Source organism: Tribolium castaneum, chromosome 2 (genome assembly GCF_031307605.1).
Source record: "Tribolium castaneum strain GA2 chromosome 2, icTriCast1.1, whole genome shotgun sequence".
NCBI lineage: Eukaryota > Metazoa > Arthropoda > Insecta > Coleoptera > Tenebrionidae > Tribolium > Tribolium castaneum.
In genome coordinates this window covers 21,305,233-21,319,090 of record NC_087395.1, presented here as the reverse complement: position 1 = coordinate 21,319,090, position 13,858 = coordinate 21,305,233, and the positions used below count along the sequence as shown (strand labels likewise).

The following is a 13,858-nucleotide window of genomic DNA, read 5'->3' as shown; positions in this document are numbered from 1 at the left end:
GAACAAAATTGAAGAGTAATTAAATTCTCTGTATGATTTTTTGCTTTATTCTTGGTAACGAAATAATGTTTCTGCATCAAAGAGAAATAAAAAAGAATTGAAAAATGTTTTTTCATGAGTTTCAGTTCTTGTGGCTTTTCAGCTCGGTTTATTTTGGGAGTAAAATAAAAACGTGTTTAAAAGCTTAAAAAAGGTAAGAACAACTCCTTTTTCGACCGAATTTTGTCATTTTTCAGCCTTTCCTTGACGAAACATCGCTCAAAACGAACGAAATCGAGTGAAACATGCTAGGTGAAGTTTTGTTATTTTGAGACAAGTTTTGTCAAAACACCACCAATTTTGACTTATTGTGTAGATTTTAGAGGTTTTTTTGATAAAATCTTGTGCAATAAATGAGAACCTAGCTGATTCAAAAATGCCGAAGAAGCAAATAAATTAAATTAGAAATTTCTGATTCTGATTTTGGCTGATTTTGGTCGTAATTAAGTCGTTTACATGTCGCACAAAAACCCGTCCACAATTGCTAATCCTCATCTCTGGCGTCGGAAGTCGTGCTGCATTCCTCATCCCCGTCTTATTCTCGCACCCCTTGTAACGTTGATGGCCTTTTGTGCGTATCTGTTGCATACATCCACATGTATTATTATCATTAATTTCCGTCGGGCGTCCTATTTCGCTGTCTGGAAGCAGTGCACCACGTCTCGTCGCGATAAATTACATTTTAATACAGTAAGTTGTTAGAGGCCCCATCCGAACTTTCCTAAATTGTAAGATGATGCATTGCCCGCCGACTCGTGCTCAGCAAGAGCTCGACAAGAACGACGTCCTTTTTTCCACACACGCGACGATAAATCACAATTTGTGCGATAAAGGTGGAGCATTTCTGATTTTTTGCCCGTGCTCGGTGCGCCCTCATTGCCGAAAGACTCCATGAAAAATGCCTAGCATCAAAATTCAGGCGTCACTCCAGCCAGTTTCGCTATTAATCGAAAATTATACAAACACGTGAAATCGAACCGAAGGCACTGCTTTCAATAATTCAATTAGAGTGGCGCGGGCGCTGTTGTGTTCAATATGTTTAAAGCAGATTAAAACCTATTTGCATATAAATAGATTTTTTTCAACATATTCTCGATGATTGTTCGACAGGATTTCATGGTATATGCTAATCTGGCTATATTTCGACCACTTTATAAAACTTCACATCACCATAATATGACCAGAAAACAACCTCCGGCGCGATATTTCAATCTATGCGCTTGATATTTTTCCGACAAATGTTTCCCATTTACTCCAACAATCATTTCTGCCAGAGATATCTTTTTTCTCGTTTATTTTGCTTCCATAGTTTTGTGAAACAACTCTTGGCTGCGTTTTACATTTTACCAAATTTCGTGTTTTAATTTTGTTCCCTTCGCAACGCTTTAACGTTTCGCTTAGGCGTCTTTTCAAAACGTTTAACAAAAACTACACCTTAATTAACCAACCTCAAAAAACACTTCAAATAAAATGAAACGAACATTTTTTACTTGGTGACTCGTATTATATACATTAGATCGTAATCAAAGTTTAATTCAGCAGAAATTTTTAACGTTTATTGAGTAGAAGAGAATAGGAATAGGAATCAAAACAGGAATAGCAAAATAAAACGAACTCTTTTTTACTGGAAGACTCGTATTATAAACATCAGATCGTAATTAAGCTTATTTAAGCAGAAGTTTTTAATGTTCTTGACTACAATAAGAATAGAAATAGGATCAGGAATAGGAATAGGAGTGAAAAGTAGGAATAGAAATAGGAATAAGAACAGGACTAGGAATAGGGATAGGAATAGGAGTAGGAGTAGGAGTAGAAGTAGGAATAGGAACAAGATTACAAATAGAAATTGGAGTAGGACTAGGAATAGGAATAGGAATGGGAATAGGAATGGGAATAGGAATGGGAATAGGAATGGGAATAAGAATGGGAATAGGAATGGGAATAGGAATGGGAATAGGAATGGGAATAGGAATGGGAATAGGAATGGGAATAGGAATGGGAATAGGAATGAGAATAGAAATGGAAATAGGAATGGGAATAGGAATGGGAATAGGAATGGGAATAGGAATGGGAATGGGAATGGGAATGGGAATAGGAATAGGATTAGGAGTAGGAATAGCAATAAGAATAGGAATAGGAATAGTAATAGGAATAGGAATAGAAATAGGAATAGGAATAGGAATAGGAATAGGAATAGGAATAGGACTAGAAATAGGAATTGGAATAGGAAAAGGAATGGTAATAGGAATGGGAATAGGAATGGGAATAGGAATGGGAATAGGAATGGGAATCGGAATGGGAATAGAAATGGGAATAGGAATGGGAATAGGAATGGTAATAGGAATGGGAATCGGAATGGGAATAGAAATGGGAATAGGAATGGGAATAGGAATGGGAATAGGAATGGGAATAGGAATGGGAATAGGAATGGGAATAGGAATGGGAATAGGAATGGGAATAGGAATAGGAATGGGAGTAAGAGTAGATATAGGAATCGGAGTAGGAGTAGGAGTAGGGATAGGAACAGGATTACGAATAGGAATAGGAGTAGGACTAGGAATAGGAATAGGTATAGGAATAGGAGTAGGAATAGGAATAGGTATAGGAATAGGAGTAGGAATAGAAACAGGATTAGGAATAGGAATAGAAATATAACAGGACTAGGACTAGGAATAGTAATAAGAATAGGAACAGAATAGAGATTTTAGATTTGTTTGTTTCACGAGAGATAATTTGTGAATCAGTTTAAACAAGACTTATTCACACGTAAAGTATTTTTTTTTGTTTTTTTTTGTGTAAAATTGGTAAAACAAGGGGGTGGTTCGCTTGCGAGCTATTGAAATATCAGACGTCATGTCATTTTATTGAACAAACGCCAAGAATTTGATGTTCATACGTTTTTGAAAGCGTCGATGAAATGAGAACCGAACAAGCGATTACAGTACACATCAGCACATGTTTTCCCGACAAAATACCAATTTTTGCGATAAATCAGCAAGTTTCCTCCGCCGTGAAATAATTCAGATATTAGCCTTTGCCGAAAAATTCATTATCTTTGAGATTGGGGTTAACACATATTTTTCGGACGAAATAACTTTGTGTTATCGATATATTTTATAGTCGGCCAGATAACTGTTTAATCACAATCAATTTCCTCCACTGACAAAACAACGCTGATAGAATCTAACATTAACGCATCTTGTCGCTGGAAGCATCTTTGCTTCTTGTTTTTCTTTTTTCTCAGAGCGGATCTCGTGTTTTTCCGCATTTCGAGGCACGCATAATTTTCTGGTTGCGTAAAGTTTTTGTGGTGAAGCGGCGGCCTCGGAGCATGTTCAACATAGTTTCAGGGGTTAGAAGTGAATTTATTCAGCGACCAAAATTTAATGTGTAATTACATATAATTAAAATAGGATTAGCAAGCTAAAATCATTTTATGACAGTCGTTACGGCACCGAAAATAGTTAAGGAAGTCTTAAATGTTATCTAGTTCACTCAAACTTTCAAGAACTAAATGGAAACCTCCATCACAATTCATTTCATTACGTTTTCGTTCGTTGTTAAAATTTAACGCAGTTTCGGCACTTGTTATTTCTGAACAGAAATATTTCAGGCGCTAGAATATTCTATGTTTTATAAGATTTGATTAAATGCCTTGATACATGTCTTGCAGGAGTAGCAGGACAGCATTGGTCACAAAGGCTATGTCTCCTACATTATCCATTTAGGGAGAGTTGAGGTGAAACAGAGCGTTAACAGTGTCAATATATCTTAAAGTAGAGCACATTTTCACGAGGAAAATACACAACTTTTAAGGTCCGACAGGAAAATGAGGATGTTTTATTGTCTTAGTTGGTAAACTGCACAACTTTAATCTTTTAAAAAGCTTAGAATTTTTCAATAAAAACAACTTTTTTACTGCGTGCGCTTTAATTCGAGTTGGATTCGTCGATGAAAACCTGAAAAATTGTCGAAGCTTTTCCGGTATTTTCCGGTGGTTGTTTCCATAGGTAACAGAGAGACAAATTATGTCCGGATTCCGATAAAAATTGTGCTTTTTTACACCAATTCGCAAAACTGATTTTTTAATCGGATCAGCTAAGTTATGGCCTGTTTATTGTATGAAAATTTTACATTCAATTTTTTAATTAAAACTGGATTTAAAAAAGGTAGCGTAGATATAAGAAAGAAACATAAAAAGTTCCTAAATTAACAAAAAAATATGCATTTTATTTTCAACTTTTTTTCGACAATACACTTTTAATTTATTAAGTCTCTAAAGAGGTTGCCAAATTCACAGAAAATTTAAAACCTATTGTTATAATGTATTTAACAAGAGCTTTCTACTTTAATGTGAAAAATTTTTGAAAATTAAAAAATAGATTCGAAAAGTTTCAAAAATTTCTAAGTTTTTTCCTAGAAACAAATATCGTAAATTCGTAGAAAATTAATTTATGAATATTCTGCTTTGTTTTTTTTTGCAAAATATTTCGTAATTGTTTGTGAATTTCTCTTCAAATAGTCCTTCTAATCTGATATTAAAATAATCACACAATTGATTTAATTTTAGATTTTTTTGTAATTTAGTGAGTTTTTGAAAATTTTGCTTTATTATAAAATAATAAATTAAGTTTAAGTAAAAAAAAGTGGAAAACGTTTTAGTTAATTTTCCTGCTGAAATTCTAGCCTCGCATAATCTCTGTTTGTGTAAACTATTCGCAAGTTCTTGATCCCGTGAAGGCCGGTTTTACTTTCCCAGTCTCAAGAGCCGAAAGAAAATGTACCAGACCGCTAGTACCAGCAATACCAGTTGCTCATACGCGTCGGGATGCTGGGCAGGGCCGTCCCGCTGCGCTTGCGTTGACCAATCTTATCTTTCAGGCGCGCGGGTTGCCTGTTTTCAGTAGTTTTCAGGATGCGAGCCGAGCTTTCGAATTGTTACATTTGGCGCTCAACTTTCTCGCAACTGATTAACTGAGCTTCGGAACATTTTTTATAATTTGAATTTTTCGTGTCATCGTTGTTAGTGTTTGTCGTACGAACAAATATGTGGATTTACTCATCCTGTAATAAACTTAGCGTAGTTTCAGTGTACAACCATGTGACTTAAATTTAGGTGAATTGTTGACCACAAACTGTCGCAAACTTGCATTTTCCTCGCCACGACATGAAAACTAGGTGAGCTTTTATTTTTCGTTAAATCGGAGCGAAAAATTGAAGCGCCGCGTCTTTGTTTAATTAGAACAGTGCATTATTTAAACTATAGCGAACTAACTGATTAGGTGGTAATTAAGTCTGTTTTATCCTCGTGGAGATAATCGGGTTATTAAAATATTATTTGCGCCGTGTGAATACCACTTAATTAATATTCTCTCTAGTGGTATTCTGTATGATTAGCGATAAGTGTTCGAAAAGGGAGAAACGAGATGATCGATAATTTAATTACAAATTTTACCTATAAGCCGGTGGAATAATTTTAAATTCCACTCTACATTCTTCTCATCTTGGTAATAATTTCATCCATATTTGAAAGCTCTAAAAGCTTTTAAATTCCGAAAACAATTTCCTCAAAACGAATCGGACGAAAAGTTTGTTTAGGTTTAACATTGTTTGTTAAAGCGAAAAAACGATTTTAATTAATTCAAATAGTGTCGTCTGTTTCAGGGACACTTCCTGCAGTTTCAAGATCCCACCAAATCTATTTATTTACTAAACTTGACTTTGTTGGAAGTTTTGTTTATAAACATAGGACATTCAGCAAAATTTACTTTGTGTACAGTGAGTTTCTGTTCTATTTACGGACAGTATCGTGTGATGGAACTTCATATGAACTCAGGCTGGAGAATTAATTTAGTTCCATTTTATAAACTGTTTGACTTTGTATTAAGTTCTGATAATAAACAGAGATGTCACTCAGATAAAAACTATTTTTCGTCACAGCCAAGACAAACTCAAACTTAATTAATTAATTAAACAAAAATTAAAATTGACAAACAAGAGTTAACAACGCTTGGAACTCAACACCGGGTCTCACGTTCCGACAACCTTCAATCTCAAGTTTTATTCACTTAATTCAATATTTATTCATTATAACTTTCTCCTCAACATTTTTGAGCTTCGACCCAATTCTGCTGATTACATATCATTAAATATTTAAACTGAGTAGTTAAAATTTTTAAAATGCTTTTTGTGAAGTTTGGTCATTTTCTGGAGGACGTATCGACTAACTTTTTTAATCATGCCACTACCACATGTCAGAAATTATTAATTGGGCCGTTTTTTACGAAAACTTTAATAATAATGAATTTGAGTTCATGGGACCTTGAATATTATTAAAGTTGAAGCGTTAAACTAAGATAACAAAAGTTGTGACCGTTCTTTCAGAAATTTCGGGGTTTATAAAGCCGTAAAGGGCGTTAGGCACTTCTTATCAGAAAAGTTGTAAAATCAGATTGATGTAAGCGCCAATTCTTTCTTAATTAACTCGACGCTACAAGAGTACATTGTTTCAGGTTTGTAATTTGATTTTCAGGGTAAACAATTGTACTAATTAACGTGCCGGAAGACTGTCGATATTATTTAATCATTAAAACGGCATTAAAGAGGGAAAACAATAAATAAGTTTAATTAAACTCATTCAACAATTTCGATTTTATTACGGAGATCTATTCCCGTTTGCTTAAATCAACAAGTTTGTTTATCGTAAACCCGAAACGATCTTAAATGTACCGGAATCCAGGTACAAATTATGTTTACAGGCATTTAGTCCTGTTGTTGGCCCCAATTTATAGAAATGACCGTCAGGATTTGCGTACAAGGACTCGAATCCGTCGCTCTAAACTGTCTTTAAAGAGTCATGACCCGGACCAGGGCCTTAAACGTTTGTAACTCGAGGAGGAGGGAAGACGCCTTCATTAAATTAAATTGCACTTTAATTATTTTGCTATGGTTGTTAATTAAATCGAACCGCTTTTTTCGGTGATCGCTTTAAAGGGCTTTTCACCGGCGGTATCGAGATGTTTATTATCAATTATTCATTCGAGGGAGTGATAGTTTAGTTTCTTGTTGAGATTGGGATTAAACGAGCAAAATTTTAACAAAGAATGAAACACCTTAGAGACTCTTCCTAAAAGTTAAATTAGCTTGAGGCAAAACGAGGTTTATCGACAACTCTCGGATGAATATTCTATCTAAACGAATAATTTGGGTTTTTGAGGCATGAAAGAAACTGCATACAAAATTGCAGGAATTATAATATTCAAATATTTTAAAATTAAAACGAAGTTATTTTATGGTGGCAGTATTTTATTTATTGTCGTTCAATACACAATTTTGTCGTTTTGAACTTTTTTTTCTTGCTTATTTGTCCATCCATTGCAGGAATAATGTAACTATACACCGAAATTTTCAAAATAGTTTTAGTATGTAAAGTTTTTTTCAAAATTATTTGGTTTATATTTTTTTGTTTTTTTTTTTGTTGCGGATTTAAAATGGGAGGAGATAATCATTTAAATTAAAATAATTTAAATAATAATAATAATAATAATAATAATAATAATAATAATAATAATAATAATAATAATAACATAACATCAAACATAAAATACTGTTGACAGCTGACGTACAGACACGATCAAAAAAAGATACTTCTACAAACCGGGCTGGATAGCAAGCCTGACTAAATTTTTTTAAGTCAATATCCAGCCAGTTTATAAACGAGCCAATTATCTATATTAACCGTAATATATCGAAAAGATTTCTGGCTGCAGTTTTAAAGATGTCATTCTTTTTGATCTTGACTGTACTACAACCACTGTTGGGTTATTGTTGAAAAGTATTTTTCTAACTTAAGGAAGTTTAGAAAATGGAAATAGGTAAGTAAATTGACTGGTAATATTACCTCTTTTCTTCATAAATTTAGCTGTCCCGTCCGTTATTGCGCAAATAATATATCAATGTTGCTTTTATTTCTTATGTGTAAAACAAGACGGATAATTTTCAATTTCCACTATTTTAGTTTGATATTGTTAAAGTCTTTAATAGTAATTAAAACCTGTTAGAATAAATTTTTTAGAGTTATTTTCATACACCAAAGTTTTTGTCTCATCCCTCATATGAAATAAAAAATAAATTAATCAGAAGCCATTACACATTGCCTTGTTCTTTGGTTTCTTGGTTTTAAAAGTTTTAACAAGTTCCACCTCTTACTTCAAGAATAATTGTTGGAATTTATGTCTTTTAAATTAACAGAATTTTATAACGATTGTTTAAGGATAAAAATGTGATGTCCCGTCCGTCATCAATTTTTTCAGTTTAACTGGTACTAAGTTCCTATTATATAGAAAAATTTACTTTTACTGATACTGTTCATAAAAAATAAAAATAAAATCTAAAAATTTGTGCAAAGTGTCCCGTCCGCCAAAATGGAATGGCTGTTCTGTTTCTTTGTTGGGCATTTTATAAACCACACACAAATTAAAATGATACATAAAATATTTCGTTTACTTTCTTAGTAGGTTTTTTAAAATCCAACAATTTATTTTAATTTACGAAAATCTCATACTTTTTGGAACTGTAAATTTTGGTTTTGCTTTGCTTTTAAGACGATAATTTCTGAGTTTTCCTCATGCCACTGTAATTATTTGTATTACTATTGTTATTTCTATTCGTTTGAGTTTTTGAAGTATTCATACAGAATGTTATACAAAAAAAATACCGAACAGTTAACTGTCGGAGCCAAAAAATTGATAATTTTTCCAAACAGGTTAATCCTGCTTTTGCTTTTCTCCCTCTGGTAGATTAAAACACCCTATTTAATATTCCCGATGTCGTCCCTTTTCCAAAGCCTGAAAGGTATAAAAATCGCCTTTTAGCTCGAAAGTTGGAAAATAAGTCACCCTAAGCGTTTTAGTTCTTTGTCAGCAGTCGAGTAATTTTTTGCGAAACAGTGAAATCTCAGTCGGTGGTCATTCCCGTAAAAAATCTTATCTGAGGGTAATATTAAACATCTCGAATTGTGGTCTAAAAAGCTCGTTCACTTTGATGTATGGTATACACGAAGTCAGAACCGGCGATCAGGTGGTCCATGAAAGCGTTGGCATTTGTTGGGAGATTGAGTTGAATCGAGAAAAAGCTCTCTGCCAGCGTTTTCATCAACACAGTAAATTTTTATGAAATTTATTGATGATTCGCGTGACCTGTATGAAAAATTGCGCGCGGCAAGGCCGAAGTGATTCATTAGGAAATTTTCGGATGGGTAATTTGGTAATGATTGGTTGAGAATTGTAATTGAGGGGTTGCGAGCAATTCATTAATTTTGATCAAGAAATCGAAACTTTCTTGCTTATTACTGTTTCATAAACTACCAAGGGCGGATAGACACTAGGAATTAATTATGGAGATGTCCATTTAATTGCCTAATTTGCCCGAAACCCGAACCTGGAATTCGAAATCATCTTACCGAAGCAATAAACACACACACCGACTCTATTCACATTTAATTGCCCGGCATTTTTACACCAGACGCTGCTAATTACGCTTTAAAACAAAATTATGAATCGCAGCTCGGTTTAATTTCGCCCAAATGACCGTTTATTTCACTAATTTTTCTTCGCGGTAAACATCCCGCATGAAAATCAAACAAAAGTCAAAAACATTTACTTTGCAATATCCGGGACTGTCCACATGCTTTTTTTCGAATGATAAAATTACGAGGGTGTGCAGTCTGGCGTAGGACACACTGTATAATTATAGCCGGGCTTTTAAAGCAATTAAATTCAATTTTTCTAAAAGCCGATGGAAATTAATCAAAGTGGAATGTTATAAACACCCAAGCAATAAACGTAATTCTACTTTTTCGCTATTATGTTACGTCTTGATTTACAGTGTCGTTAAAAATTACGATCGCGGAAATATGTGTCAATCTTTTTTACGATTCCTCCTTGGGTCTTGAATTTCGGTCGCAAACGATTTAATTGCAGTAATGGAGGCATGCAGTAAATGAATACTTTATACTTATCGACACGAGAGTTCATATCTTTTATTCATATCCCCCGATGCTTCACATCTCGTATGTATTAGAAGTTCTATACTATTCAGCGAATAATGCAAAGGCTTTGTCATGTCAGCGTAATTAATGTTTTGTCAGTAGTATTTTGTTCTTTAAAGTGGGGAAATTGGAAAAATTGATGATGCCATTACAGCTTCATAGGTGGCTTTTATCGCCCCGAATATATCTGAAAAACTGGGGGAATAAAATGTTGCTGGCTTTCTTTCGATAATCATTATTTACTGAGCCAATTCTGGAAAATAAAAATGTAAATAATATCGCGTGGTTTGGAAAAAATCGGTTTCTCTTAAAAATGAAACAGGAATCGCTTTTCCTTAGCCATTGGTAGATCTGGCTAGATTTTGCTGCAATTTTTATAAAGGTCTGGACTGCGACGGGACTTATAAACGACTGAAAGCATTTCTAATTCTTTTGAATGTTTCATGAAGCGCTGCAGTCAAGCTGTGCTTCAAATAAAAATTTTAGTAATTAATGGAGATTTTAATGGTGATTACGAGGGCGAATGTTTGTCCAATTAGGGAATGAATTGGTAATGGACAAAAAGTTTTACCTATTTGCGACATTCGAATTGTTTACAAATAAACTTCACCATATCCTAGCTTTTGCTGTAAAAATTTTGTTAAAGTAATTATTTTCACTCCTTTAATATTAATACTAATAAATATAAAAAAATCTCCAGAACTCTCTCAGAACTACTCGTACAAAACTTTTAATAATAATAATAATAATAATAATAATAATAATAATAATAATAATAATAATAATAATAATAATAATAATAATAATAATAATAATAATAATAATAATAATAATAATAATAATAATAATAATAATAATATTATTTTATTTTCAACAGGTGAAACACCAAATTACAGAAAATAAACTTAAACTTAATGATCGTGCTGCAAGCAAAAACTAATAATTTAATTTAAATAAACTAAAACAAACTAGTAATAATACTATAATAATAAATTAAGAAACAAGAACTAAAATTAAATTTTACCTAGCCACTAAAGTAACTAATTATATGATTTTTAATGTAATTAAATGAATGAAAATGAATATCGCAACTACTGCTAATTTTGTTAAAATTACTACACATTACATATAAAGGTGATTTTAATAGAACATTCGTATTACAACTGCAACTGTAAAAAGTCATGGGATGCCGTGAGTTAATTCTAGGAAGCAGAAAAATTATCGTATTAACAAGAGCAATACAGTCAATCTTGTTGTTTAGTAATTTATGTAAAAATGCAATACTTGAGATAATTCTCCTAACTTCTAGAGAATTGATATTAAATGTCCTTAAAAGCACTTGTTGGTCACATCCCCTATCGGGGTAATTTTTAAAAGAAATATACCATAGCAGTTTCAAAAATTTTCTTTGGACTGATTCAATACTATTTATGTGTGTGGCATATATAGGTGACCAAATAATTGCACAATATTCTAACTTGGAGCGTACAAGGGCAAAAAATAAGACTTTTAAGGCTCTTAAATTTGTAAACTCTCTACAGTTGCGATAAATAAATCCTAAAGTTTTATACGCGCTATTAATAATATTTGTAATATGATTCACAAATAAAAGTTTGTTATCAAAGGTAACTCCTAGATCTTTAAATGAGTCTGTTCTTTGTAAAATGTGACCACTAACATTATAACTATACATGATCGGAATTTTCCTATTTGTGTAAGACATAATAAAGCATTTAGATATATTTAGGTTTAGCCTATTAGCTTCGCACCACTGGAGGAGATTGTTGATGTTATTCTGCAAGACTTGACAATCATTACCGGTTTTTATGATATTATAAAGCTTAAGGTCATCAGCAAATAGAAGACTGTTACAAGTTACTGCTGCAGTAATATCATTTATAAATAATAGAAAAAGTAAAGGACCTAAATTTGAGCCTTGCGGCACTCCGGAAGTTGGTACGAAGCTAGAAGATAAACAGTTCCTGTATCTAACAAAGTGTTCACGATTAACAAGATAGGAAGTTAAGAGATCAAGCAGGAAGCTACTGAAACCTATGTGCCGTAATTTATCGAGAAGTATAAAATAATCCATTTGGTCAAACGCCTTCTGAAAGTCCGTGTACACAACGTCGACTTGCCCATTTACATCTAGCTCCACAGCGACATCTTGAGTGAAATGTAACAAATTTGTCACGGTAGACCGTTTCTCCATAAAACCATGCTGAGTAGGCGTTATAATGTGTTTGATGTTTGGGTAAATTCTTCTGTATAATACAGTCTCAAAAATTTTGGCAAAGTTAGATAGCAGTGCGATGGGTCTATAGTTATGAACATCAGAAATATCACCTTTTTTAAATACCGGGCAAATAATAGATTTTTTCCAAACTGCAGGAAAAGTAGAGGTTTTAACAATAAGATTGAATAAATAAAAAAGAGGTTTGGCAAAAATATGAGCAGTCTTTGACGAGGAAACTTGGAATGCCATTAATCAGAAGCTCGATTCATTTTATGACAAAAAAAATTAATTTTAAATAAATTTTGCTACCACTTATTGCGAAGTAATTTCAATTATTTATTTAATTGTTAGTCAAAACCAGAAATATATTTATCAGAGTTATTGTTTTTCTTGGAATGAATGGTAAGGACATGTAGAACCACCTCCCGAGCTAATTAGAAAGAGATAAATTGCTAGAGCATTAGAGACGGGGCAATTGTTCTGTTTATTGTTTACAAAGTAATTTTTGAATGAGGGTGCAGCTCCGTTTCGCTTTGTACGTATCACTACATAAAAATTAATTTTCCGTGAAGCTCTAACAACCCCAAGTTCCTCATTTGGTCAAAATATAAGTGAACAGGGAGCAATACGGGCTTTATGCAGCAGTCGACTCGTAAAAATTCGAAGAAAGACAAGTTTATTCGATGTCGGTCCCCATATTTATCTAACTTGTCCAAGAAAATTAGATTAAATGTAATAGCGGACACAGTAGCGACCTAAAACTTTAATAAGTTCCCACATACCGCCCCAGTTGGAGCACTCGTGGTCCGCAATAATTTGTACTCACATTTTAATATCCACTCGCGCTAAAAATATTAGGTTTTATATTTGACAGTCGTAAAAGAAATTGGAGCCACACCAGCCGTAAGTTTTTATTTTTGATGAAATAAAGTCGAGGCTAATTTCTCAACCGTGTTGTATTTTTTCGATTTTACGTTACGCTCACTGACGTAGATTTGTTTACGCGCTCTAAATAAAGAGTCGCATAAAAATGAGGTATCTCGAATTGTTCACCAGAAAAATAAATAGTCGCAGTTCGCATTTTTAGTCGTGGAAAGTTTTTATCGCGGTTAAAAAGTCAGACATATACAACATCTCGCCGCACTTGTGTATTGATATAACGAGCTTTCCGCCGAGTTTTATCAGTTTGCAGCAGGGTTTAAAAAACATAATGGCAGGTCTCGAGAATACTTTGAACTGGATCGGTTCACCGGGGCTAAAAGAATTCATCATGAATCGTGTCGTGCGGAGGTTGCGGTTCTTGAATTGTGTACAAAGGGGATTTCGCGATGAAAGACAGGCACGGTATTAATAGATAATATACTTGCCGATGGAAGTATGATATCAACTGAATTTTCAATGAATTGCGATAGGTCAGAGTTGGCGAGGGCGGAAAAAGGAGTCTGCAGGCATTTTAACGTTATTAAATATTAAACATTAGTCAGCACCATTTTATTACAAGGTTTCCTTCCAAATACCGGACGAAAAAGTGGGTG

General features: G+C 33.4%; 2 protein-coding genes across 3 annotated transcripts in view; both read left to right on the top strand.

Annotated features, from left to right (window-relative positions):
- Positions 1 to 1,914: 1,914 nt before the first annotated feature.
- On the top strand, positions 1,915 to 2,694 carry LOC107398642 (uncharacterized). Its single transcript, XM_015983466.2, has one exon. It carries the CDS (start codon positions 1,915 to 1,917, stop codon positions 2,692 to 2,694), a length of 780 nt encoding a protein of 259 aa, XP_015838952.2.
- A 2,181-nt stretch (positions 2,695 to 4,875) lies between these two features.
- Positions 4,876 to 13,858, top strand: part of LOC655795 (5-hydroxytryptamine receptor) — an 86,121-nt gene continuing 77,138 nt past the window's right edge. Inside the window, exon 1 of one of the 2 annotated variants that reach the window (XM_064360046.1) lies at positions 4,876 to 5,217. The gene's annotated coding sequence lies outside the window, so the exon portion shown is untranslated. The remainder of the gene's footprint in view (positions 5,218 to 13,858) is intronic. The other variant, XM_015983439.2, reaches the window with a different exon arrangement.